Source organism: Thermobia domestica, chromosome 16 (assembly GCF_964235325.1).
Source record: "Thermobia domestica chromosome 16, izTheDome1.hap1.1, whole genome shotgun sequence".
Taxonomy (NCBI): domain Eukaryota; kingdom Metazoa; phylum Arthropoda; class Insecta; order Zygentoma; family Lepismatidae; genus Thermobia; species Thermobia domestica.
The window spans coordinates 162,554,252-162,566,560 of NC_137469.1; the positions used below are offsets into that span (position 1 = coordinate 162,554,252).

Sequence of the window (12,309 nt, forward strand, 5' to 3'; positions counted from 1 at the left end):
TAAATTTCCAGCGGTATTAAAATTGTGAAAGCAGTCCTCTCACTTTCACATGGCTCACCTAAAGTTGAAAGAGGTTTCTCAAGCTCTTTATGACGCATTATGACCCCTGATAGGGCTAACATGTCAGAAAGGGTTCTCAATGCTCATTTGCACATTAAGGCAGCTGTACATGAGATATATGATGGGAAGGATATATACTGTATATATAAAAAGAGTTTTTAGATCTGGCACTTACTGCTTACAAGAGCTACAGAGAGTTCTGTAAGCAGCAGAGGAAATTGAAGGAACAACAACAACAAGAAAGAGAAGGAAAGAAAAGACAACGGGCAGCTGAAAAAGAATTGAAAAAGAAAAAAACTTGTAATTGAGAAAGAAACAATTGAAGCAAAAGAATGTACTTTAAAACGTCTAAGGGAAGATGAAGAAGAGAAGAGACAGACATCTGATAGATTACTGAAGGAAGCAAATGAACGGTTGAGAGAAGCCATTAAGGACAAGGACCTTGTTAGAGCCGATGTAGCACAAGTAATACTTGACAGTGCCACGAAGATTAAAGAAGGAGCTGATGAAAAGAAACAAAAGACTGATAAAATTTGGAAGAGTAGAAAAACGAAAGTCTTTATTAATTACTGCCTTTTTCAAAGAAAAAACGAAAAAGGAGTGAACATCATAATAAGTTTCTTAAGTTTGAGTAAAAGGAAGCAAGGGAAATTGGCCTGAGCAGCTGAAATTATTGCTTCATCTTATGCAAATGAGTTTACTACAATTCAGTTTTCTATGTACTTGCTTTTGCCTAGACAGTTGTACAAAGACAGTCTTGGTATTTTTTCATCTCTTGAATTTAATATACTTATTGTCACTATATTGTGGGACTTCACATGCGCTGATACATACGCTCATTCAAGTCTCCCTCTGTCAGTATTGAATGCTGGAGCTGTTGCTAATCGCAGAGAAGCTGAAAAGCAAAGAAAATACAACAACGTTCTCGAAAAGTTTGTTTTCACTCCAATCGCTATTGAAACAAGTGGTGCTTGGGGTGCAAGAAGTCTTGAATTCATTAGGGAGGTAGGAAGACGCATTTCTTGTGTTTCCGGCGAAGTTCGCTCCACATCTTACTTAATACAGCGCATATCCGTTTCTATCCAACGTGGTAACGTCTCGTCGGTTCTGGGCACTTTACCACCTGGCAAGGAACTGGATGAAGTGTTTATACTCTGAGGGACTATAGTTTTTCTTTTGACGTTATAATTACATAATTATTTCTGATTTAATATATATTCATTATATTACATCTAACAAACGCATTTGAACTAAAATAACAAAAATAATTACTGTAAATAGCAATTTAACATTAATGACAAAATATACAAAAAAACCTAAAATAATAATTAAAAAAAAAAAAAATGCAAAAATGTCAAACGTAAATGCACATCTAAATAGAATTAAAACAACATATCAAGACCTCCAAATTATGCAAATAAAAAAAAACTTATTGTCATATTATATTGCAAGATTTGTTAATAACTGAGCTAACATAGGCTTACAGCTGTTCAGTGGGGAGTAGGGTGCCCAATTTAATATATATATATATATATAGTTAGTATTTTCAGTACTTGGTCAGTATTTTCAGATTTAAAATCAGCAACGTCAGTAATTTTGACCTCAAAAGTAGTTTGCATCCCTGTGTATCAGTCTCCCAGCTGTTGTATAGCAGATTAAATGAAGGTTGTGTTGTGGGCATCGCTAAAAAGAAAATTAGTTTCGAAAAGGTTGGCCATGGCTCTTTCCCATTCAAACTATCATTTCTCGTGTACTAGAAGTTTCAGAATAATGGTTGCGTGGTAAAATGGGCCACTGTTGTTACTGTAAGTAAACGTTATGCACAGCAGTCTCCCCCACAACCTATATCACCAACGAAATTGCATTCAAAGAGGGCGTTAGAGAAACATAAAATCTGCTCTAAAGATGATTTTGGACATAGCACTCTGTGAGACTCCATTATCACAATGTGTTATGGTCAAACGATTGCATGTGGCCAAATCAACTGTAAATTGTCGAATCCATCATAAATTAAGGCTGCAAACTGTCCGTAAAGCCAGCGTGCAAGTGTTAACACCACGGTCAGAAAACCTAGCTATTGACCACTGAAAATTTGTGACAAGAGACGAAGCATGGATGTGCTTAAGTGACTGGAAAAGTTCGGGCCATCACTTACAGGTGTTCATAAGAAAGACCGATGTAACTTTGTGCGTCAATACAAGTAAAGTTTCTCGAAAGGTTTTATGGCTATTACTCATTTTTGCTGCAGAGAAGCTCAAAGATTTCTATGATCGAAAAAATAAATAAATAAATAAAAATAACAATCAATGCTGCCTTACAAAACGTGTGTCTTATTCTCAGTTTACACAGATAAAATACCAGCATTGTATGGTCATAATACCCGCCGTGTGGAACTACACCAGGACAAAGCTAGGTCACACGGCCAAAACATCGCTGGCCTTCTACCGATGAATGCAGCTGCAACTGATATTCATGCTATTCCGTTCAAGAATATTCTTGTGATGCTAGTCTCATGGGTTATTGTGTTTTTGGACTTCTCAGACGGCGCCTTTCATCACATCAGGTTCGCATGATAAATGGCCTCTGGAAAGGTTGCAAACTGGAGTAAGACAATATACCCCGATACAGCTGAAACGAAGTTTGCTATAATGGAAACTGCGATGTTGTGCAATGATTCATACTGGTGGCCATCACATCGAGCGTGATTGATGGTAGTGCTGGCAAGGTAGATTATCTTAAATAAGCAACAACTTCAATATTTGGATAGAAACAGATCAACTTCTGTAGTGTTAACAGTGATTCTCAAGTAGTATGTCACGCAGTCACACTATGTGTTCCGAGAAATCTTAGCATTTAAAAATCATGAAGCATTTAATAACTAGTTTAAATCGATTTTGAAGTAGTGTAGTAGTCAACGCCTCCAGTGTCATCAACAACGCTACGTACTTCATAGAAACTTCTAGTCTTACTCTTGTAACTTATATTATTATTACTAGAAAATTAAACCTTCGTATCACGATGTCGTAGCCGTTCAGTAAAAAGGTTGGAAGCCATTGATGTATAGCGCATGATCATAAAGGGTAGGTTTTTGAGTTATCATTTTTGTATTTGTTTGTTACTTGTTTCACCGTGCTGCGCCTGTGAATCGTGTATGCGATGCTACCCTAACAATCAATCTTGTGTCGTTCTGCACTGTTGTGGCGATGGTTCGTCACTTTCACATGTTGATACACTTTCACTACAGATGCTCTCAAATATCCTTTAGTGCAGCCGTTTTCGCGATCGAGGCACCCTCTCTTCGGAACCGCGCGATCTATGTTTATCTAACACTGTTAAATCTTAACGGTTATTCACCACACGTGAATCTCAGTGCTGACTGACTGTCTAGGCCCCGTAGCTATGGAGTGCCGTAGTGTGTGGTGCATCATCACGAAACTCGTGGCACTATTAGGAGAGGGGTCATAATTCAGTGATCAGTCGGGGTAAGAATGGGGTGTGAAATCTGGTAGGCTTCTTTCCAAATGGAATTACATAAATATTTGTCTAACATGTAAAAGTATATGGTTAAGGTATGTCTCAGCAGCAAAAATAGGACAAATCTGCCTTGTAATTTAAGAGATATAGGGCAGCTAATAAGGAGTTAAGAATATGTCATTTATCTAATATTACAAAAATAAGAGCAATGTTAGTTTGGCCATGTCTTCATTATCTCGTGTTCAAATGCAGCGGAATGTAGATGAAACACAGTGATGGCCAATTGTTTTGGGTTTCAAATTTATTTTTTATGATAGAAAACGTTGGCGACATACTAATAAATTATTTAATTACGAATGGAAGTTTTGAGCAACAGATATGATTTATTTTAAATGATTATTTTTAATGGTAATTACGATTAATTAACAGAATTGTATCCGTATTTGGACTTCGCTTCTCTCTTCAGCACTAAGATTATAGGAGATGCGAACTTACAACAGTATAACGTAGGATTCGAATGATGCATACTTCCAAGGAGATCGAATTCGAATCCTGCAGGAAATGTGTGATTGACAGTCATTCAGGCACGAGGGAGGTAAATGATAACAGAAATACATATACAATAGTATCAAAATAACAATACTCCATTAACGCTGTCTCCTTTCGTGTTTAAAATTGGTTGTTTTTCAGTGTACAGTAGAAAATTTAAGCACATTGACGCGTTTATGTTCGCGGAAGAATCTTGGCTATGGAAGTCTGTCAGCCATTTGAAGAAGTCGTGATATTGACTCAGAGTTCCTTAGATTCATCTATAAGACAAACACAAATGGAATGTTGATTAGTAGTAGACCACGTACTTCTGGTGCGACAGGTCTCTCGTTCAATCCCGACATATGTGATCTTGTGGTGGATTTCGTGTCCGTAAATTTTCTCAGAGTTTTCCCACATTCTCATTCATTAATCATATGTCTACTTTAGCCTACAGGGCTTAACTATGAGATGTTAAACTGAGAGATTTAATTTGATTTTACTTACAAGTTGAAACTTGCCAAGTTTTGTGTTTGAGCTAGGTCGTTTGATATGATTATTTTCAGATCGTTATAAATTACACCGAAATTTGAGAAATATGTCCATTCAAACGTATTTTGCCCATATTTTGGAAGCTGGTATCTGCTATGTGATTATCCCATATTTTTGAGTAATATGTGTCTTTATTTATTTATTTAAGTTTCAGCAAAATCCGCATAGAGTTCTGTATGACATTATTATTATTTGAATTCCATTACAGACGACTTATTACAGACACCATTAAGTCGCCGAAGCAATAAAAGGACAGCAAGTGAGGAGAGAACGAGTACTGGCCCAAGAGAGAAAAGGATAAAGTCTAAGTCAGTGTCAAATGATAGGAATAAGCAAAGGGAAGCACAAATTGGTAAGAAGAACTGAGTTGTTTGTTTGTTTGTTTGAAGTTTAGTGTCCCTTTTCAGCATTGAGACTATGTGAGACTAGGACCTGTAGTGTGAGATTGAATCCGAACCATCGTAATGCGATGAAGTTTTAATACGATCCCACTGGAAATCCAACCTGGGTTCACATTCACCAAAGGCGCGCACGCTAGCCACTAGACCAGCGGAGACGGCTGAATATAGATGAGGCGAAGTATCAAGTGGTACTATAAATGATGTTGATGCTCGATTGAAACACTTAAAATACTGAATATGCCTGAAATATTTAATTATACAGTGAAATTTATGTAAGCTGTTCAGAACTTTTGAGTCCCATATTTTATTCTACCGTTTTCTTCCACTCTCTTTTTCCGCTAATTATTCTGTCTGCTTTTATCTGCTTCCTGTAGTCTACGGTGAGACGCTAAACTTAAAGATTTTGTTTCGGTCTTCTCCAGTTCAAACGCGTTAGAAGTTAGAAAGTAGATGGTAATCAGAAAGCGCAACTTCAGTGAATATATTGTATGAGGAGTTTTTTCATCTTAATTGTTGCATCTTTGCATAAGTTTTTATTGTAGTATACGGTGTGATCAAAGGAAAACATTTTCTGATAGTATCTGCGAAAGTACTAAGTGGTATTTAACTACCTTTTATACATAGTGTAAAGGCATCCATGATGAGTGTGTCTTAGCATTTGTGCTTCAGAAGTCATCATAAGCATTCAAACATTTGTCATATAGTTGCCAATCAACGACTGTGTCCATGTAAAATTTGGAAGGTTGGTGTTCAAACCATTGACGGACAGCAGCCTTCATCTCGTATCTGAGTGACACTTATGGCCTTTCAATGACTTCATTGAAGAAGCGAATACTATATGTGGAAATTACAAGGGAAAAGGCACAATAGGCCTGTAGGCACAATAGCTTCAGACTACTTAGTGGCAACAACATGGGCTTGGCCAGGACGAGAATAATCACCTGTTTCAGCTCGTGCTTGCCGGAACATTCTTGACCAATCGACCACAGGTGTTTTCGATATGTATATATGTCGCCGCCATACATGTTCATCTGACAATGCCCTTGACATCCTTCAGCAGTGAGGAACTGTATAATTGCACGTTAATCATCTTTGGACGTGCTGTGGATGCGGAATACAATCTTTTAAAACTTTTTTTTCAACTGTAAATGAAAAGAACGCCGTAATAAACCACTACAACTACACATTTCTTTCATCACACCATATTGCGGTTAGCGTACGCGCTTTGGCGTGGGAGACCCGGGTTCGTTTCCCGACAGGACCTCATGTGGTTCAGATTCCACGTTAAAACAGTAGGTCCACGTCTCATAAGCTTCGGTGCTGAACAGGACGTTAAACTCAAAATCAAATCAAATCACATCATATTGTAGTTATGGTCAACGAACGGGTTTCAGTTGATCAGTCCTCATATGATCTGTGACGGATCTCTATGCATCTTTGTTGTGATTTGAATCAGTGACGGAAGCCTAATACGAATTATGCCTTTAATACACATCAAATACAATGTGATCTGGATTAGAAACTACAGGACAAAAATAAAGGACCAAAATCATTATTAAAACTAAGAATTATTTACGTTCTTGCTTTATTATTGTTCTATACTTTATGCAGAGATAAAAAAAGACTCCTCGATAGTATATATACATGACTTATTCTATGAAAGAGAAATAAGCTTTTTTCAAATCGCGGTGCAAATGCGTATGATTTTTAGGCGAATATGCTAAATTATACGTTGAGATGTCCAGACGCAGAACATGCGTAGAATAAAGAACATAATGTCATTCTAGATAGTGGAGCCACGTCTTGCTTACTAAATATTGACAGGTACATAATTATAATACTAATAACTCTGTGTTCCTACATAAATAAGTAATATGGGGGCGCTGTGGCACATCTCATCTTAGATGCGAGAAGTCCGTTGTTCAATCTTCAGTGAAGTGAGCTCGTCCTGGGCAACATCGTGTTCATGGGTTTTCTCGGGGTTCTCCCGTTCATCCCCTTCATTAACCATCCGCCTACTTTAGCCTAAAGGAGATAACCATGACATATCAACTGGAAACTTAATTTCATTTCACAAATAAGTAACGTGACAAGCAAGTTGTTAAAAAGTCCCGTTTTGGCATAACACGCAGATGAGTGGGCAAGGAACTCTGGTAGGGGACCAATCACATTGCCTTTGTAGGCCTATGTTGTTTTGGGATGATGTTTATTCCTAACTAGCTCGGTTGAACTCGTTTCGATGGGTTTGTCTTAAAGAAATAAAATTCTACCTGTGAATAATTTCTTTTCTCGTAGGATAGATGATGTTTAGGTTAGGAGAATGGTATTACTCAAATCGTGATAAGGAAAGGAGGCCATAATTCCCATTGTTACCCCCTTCCCCCCTAGTTGCACCTTCGTGTTGTTTATCATTAAAACAAAATAAAAAAAAAAGAAAAGAAAGTTGCAACTAAACATGCATGTTATCAGTGTAACTGTCTAAGGCTATACTGTACCATTATTAATTCAGAAATAAGAAAGAAGGGGGCCGCGGTGGCTCAGTGATAGAGCGTTCACCTCTGGTGCAAGGGGTCCTGGGTTCAAACCCTGCTCCCGCCAAGTGAACTTTGTGGTGGACAAACACCGTATGCATGGGTTTTCTCGGGGTTTTCCCGTTTCCCCCCACTTTTTTCATTCCACCATTTCATTCATTACTCATCATCACCGTCTCCTTTAGCCTAGCCGGCATACCGTGGGACGTAAAACTTAAAAATTTCATTTTCATAAGAAAGAAGTAAAAGTCATTCGATAACACCTTCATAGTTGTTTTTAACCCGTTCAGTAACTGAACTTATACAATACTCCACTTACCCTGTGACAACTAGAACAGTATGTAAAGGGATCAAGAAGATGATTCTATTTCTAGGACTATTAAGTTTCGCTCCAAACCTGACAGCACATCAAATATTTTTATAACTTCTAGGGTTTACCTGCTAAACGTTACAATAAAAAACGATTTCATCCTAAAGTTCGGAAGATGTTTTTAAGCACGAAGACAAGATATCCATTGGTGACTATAACCACAAAAAATGACTACTTCTGTAAAATGTTTAACTATTGTATCCCTGTCCTTTGTTTAATAAATAGATTACGCTGCACATTGTATATGTAACGGTTGGCACGGTTAAAAAAGAGGGGTTAAATCTAAGTAACTAGCGGCCGCAATCAGCACCTTGTCAGAGAAACAGTCATTGTAATGAGTGAATATTCTATCTTGTTCTTGTGATGTTAGTTGGAAAGCTTAATAGTCTATATCACATGGATCCTATAAGTATCCATCGTAATCATTTTTCTAGTATTTATTCGCCATTATTAACATATCACTTACTACAAATGGAGAGTTTGCTGTCTCTAAGGTCGCCCACTGACCTACTGATCTTGACGAACGTATTTTTTGCTTTATTATTATCCGTCAATTGTAGTTGTTTTCTTCTTCCTCTTTTACCTTCCACCTTGTATTTTGTTCCTAAGGAAACCGTTTTTCTCAGATAGTATCCTAACTTTCCCCCCTTTTTTAAAAAACTTCCCCGAGTGTGTTTGTTTATAATTAATGAGCTAGTATTTACATAGAAATACAGAAAGTTGTTCGCTGTATATTCGTCCCTTTTCGATCCGATGCTGCCACCTGGCGTATCATGCTAGAACTATGGGTTTGCTGGGGGGAGCAGTGTTATGTCTGACCTTGTAGGTGCGTGAGTGTTACCAAATGGTGCCGAAAATCAACCGGTATTTGGAGAATTACGTAATGGCCCTTTTCCATGTTAAGTTTTCGTACGTACGCATTGTGAAACAGTATCAGAAGAATGTGTTAACACTTGGGGTGATGACTGCGAAAGCTATTGTGGCCTGTTACACACAACAGGCTCCCGTTGCGAAACATTCACCCACGAAAACCACCAGGAGAAGGGCTGCAAGCAATATGACACCCGTAGTGCTGAGGGGGACCCGTCGATTGGCGTGCCAAGAAAATCCCCCGATGCAACGTGATATGGGCTACAGATTCCACCTCGCACCGTCAACTGTGAACAAAATAATTCACAAGCGCCTTAGGTTGAAGTGTGTGCGGAAGGCTTGTGTACACCGCCTGCTGCCGCGTCACATTGCCGAACGTAAGACGAACTGCAGGAAACTGTATGAAAAGTACCTGGCGGATTCCAAATGTAAGAAAGTTGTCACAATGGACTGAGACGAACTGATTTTTCCGCCTGAGTTAATTATATATTATTGTTCTCTGTACGAAAGAATGCATAAATACTTTCAGGAACTTTTACATCGAAATTTCTGAAGTTTGGAAATGTTATTGTAGATTGCATTTGCATTAGTCAGAATTTGCGAAAGCGCACCTGGCGCAAGGCTAGCTATCAGAAAATTTAATTTGTTGCTTTTGATGCAAATATTTGTTGTAATATTTGGCAAATAAGGTATTTAAAGGAAGTTTAAACGTTCAATTGTGTTTTTTATAAGTGTATGTTACGTATTTAAAGCTAATAATAGAAATAATAACTTGCATATTTCACCGGAGCTCATGCTCGGAATGCTGGTAGAAGAAGCCCGCTTCAACAAGGACGACGTCAGCGTTCCATTGTTGATACGATCTATACTCACAAAACACGTAATGCTCAGTGTCAAAAAAAATTGAAGTGAAGAGACAGTATCTGCAGAAAAAATTACAAGCCGTATAGTGTTTATTTTGTGTTAAAACAACGTCCTTAGTTCTATAATTACGACAATGTTATAAAATATAGAAAGTGGTGATCTGTCAAGATGTGGAAACATACTGTTTATAGTTGTTGAAGAGACGTACAAGTGGAAATTTGAGTTCATGCTGGCTTGTTTTACATTTACTGCCTCTTCTGCCCCGTATACAGGTAAAGTTTAGATACTAAGTGTATTGATGTTCTAGATGTTTTGAGAGAAACTAATTTCATCTGCATGACCAGTGGGACTCATAGAAGTATAAACAAGGAAGATTATCGTATACTCAGAAAGTGATGGTTTATAGTGCATTTCATTACCTGGGAATTTTGAATCAGTAAATCAGTAAGCCAGCTCTAGGGGGGCTTGTAATTAAAATTGTAAGGTCCGGGTACTGCTGGATTTTTTTTTTTTTTTTTCATAGTAATCCAACGACTTTCCTTGTTAGTTTGTGTTGTAGTAGCGCATTGCATGAATTATTATTATTTAACAAGAAATATATTTATGTTTGAGCATTCTCATGGCAGAATATTACAATGAGCGCTTAATTGCAAACATGTTTTCCTGCAGTGAGTTTCCACAACTTCGATAATCTTCATTCCTATTAGCTTAAACGTCCATCCTCAACCATTAAAAATTCAACGACCAAAAGTGTTTAGAAGAAATTTCTATATGTATATTGGTAATTATTGCTATTATTGGTATTTAATACAGTATATAATAAATTTTGCTTCGAAATATTTATGATTTTATGCTATCAATGTTTTTTTGATTTGGTGTTTATTATTGCTACTATTCTATAAACAAAATGTGTGTTATGTTATTGGAGATGATAACCGAATAGCAGTCCTTCTCAGATAATTTGTCGTGTTCATCTACATATTTCAGTGTATTTTAACCAGAATTGTTTTTTGATAATAAGTGCGTATATTTTCTCGATAACTCTATCAAAGATAGTAAAGTGTTTACCACCAGTTTCGGCCAGACAACCTATTCTGTTTTGAGAATGTTATTACTAAATAAAGCAGAAACATTTCTATCACACCGGATGATGTGTAGTAAACCATCGGAGTACAGTGGAGTCCGTCAGGGCTATTGGCATAAATAACAGATGTTAATATAGTTGAATTCTGCCTACCCGGGTTACATTTCAGATGTGTGAGAGGTGAATGGCAGCCACTGAGTAAATTGCACGTCTCAACCAGTGAATATATTTGAGCGACGGTTGGTGAATAAATCGCTGTCAAAGTAATCCTGACTTATTTTGTATTTTGAGAAATTAGGCAAAGAAGTAAATGTTATTACTCTTACTGCTGATTGTGTGAATAGAACGAATTTGTAGGTGTATTGTCTTATGCTGTTATCAGAGAGAATAAAGGTGTGTAAGGAAAGTAATCAATATGTCCAAATTTTATAACTGAATTAAGTATAGTAGTATACTTGGCCGGTGCTGTTATGTATGTCGTCCTTGCCATGCGTCCCTGAGAGTAGGTTAGTGCATCGTTTTTCTAAAGTTGATTGGAGCTGCTTATTATTTCCCAGGCGTCAAAAACTTGTTCTTTCATCACATTTGATATAATAGACGTATCAGGTTCTATCACATGGAAGAAGATTACAGGGAAATCAAAGATGATGTTCATGACTGTTTTATTAATGGTTTAAATTGAGTTTCTTTTCTTCGTTTCATTTGACAGTTACTCCAGAGACTATTATAATATTGTATTATCGAAGGCTTGTATAATAATAAACATACTCTAACGTGACATATATGTTTATCAAGATGACAGTAGAATAGATAGACTGTCAAAAGACTACAAAGGAATTATGAAGTAAGGTAAGGTTGTCTGGTTATATATATATGAACGGGTGAGATTAAGAAGGGAAAGATTCCACATAACCAAACTTTTGGGAAACTGAAAAAAACTTCATAGTAACCAAACAAATAGTCACAGGAAGAAACTTACTATTGGAAAGTTGCTCCTTATAACCTCAAGTAATATATACGCAAAAGTGTTTTACCACTACATTCTTATTATGGTTATTATATGAGTTTAAAAACGGTGGAATCTTTCCCTTTTTAATCTCAACAGACTTAGATGTCGAAAAAAGTAAAGAAAAACGTATTTATGAGCTTAAAACTGTTCCTTACTCATTGTTAAACCAACAAAAATAATGAAAATTAAACATTATTCACACGTGTTGTAAAAATAAAATACATGAGATATTGGTTAGTGCCTTTGTACACTGTTTCTATTACTACTCACTGTCCTCACTCTCATGCTCATCAGTAGGCCACTAAAAGTTTATTGTAAAATACTCTGGCTTGTTCCGGCAAATAGTGAACCACTTTGGCAACATCCTCGAGTTTCTTCCTTTATATGGGAACGATTCCATTATATGCCTTTTCAACAGGAGGGTCTACTTCACCACCTTTGTACAGTTTAAAACCTTTGTACATATCCCCTTTTTTGCTGTTGTGAATGTTAAGTGTTTGTAGGTACTGATTTTAAAAGACTGTTTGGTTGGAACACTAGCACAAGTCTTTTTGAAAAATGTTGGC

General features: G+C 37.0%; 1 protein-coding gene across 1 annotated transcript in view; it reads left to right on the plus strand.

Moving 5' to 3' along the window:
* LOC145673500 (uncharacterized) overlaps positions 1-12,309 on the plus strand; it is a 110,540-nt gene that overhangs the window by 60,988 nt on the left and 37,243 nt on the right. Inside the window, exon 13 of the mRNA XM_081743270.1 lies at positions 4,823-4,966. Within this exon, the coding sequence (XP_081599396.1) occupies positions 4,823-4,966 (144 nt within the window). The remainder of the gene's footprint in view (positions 1-4,822; positions 4,967-12,309) is intronic.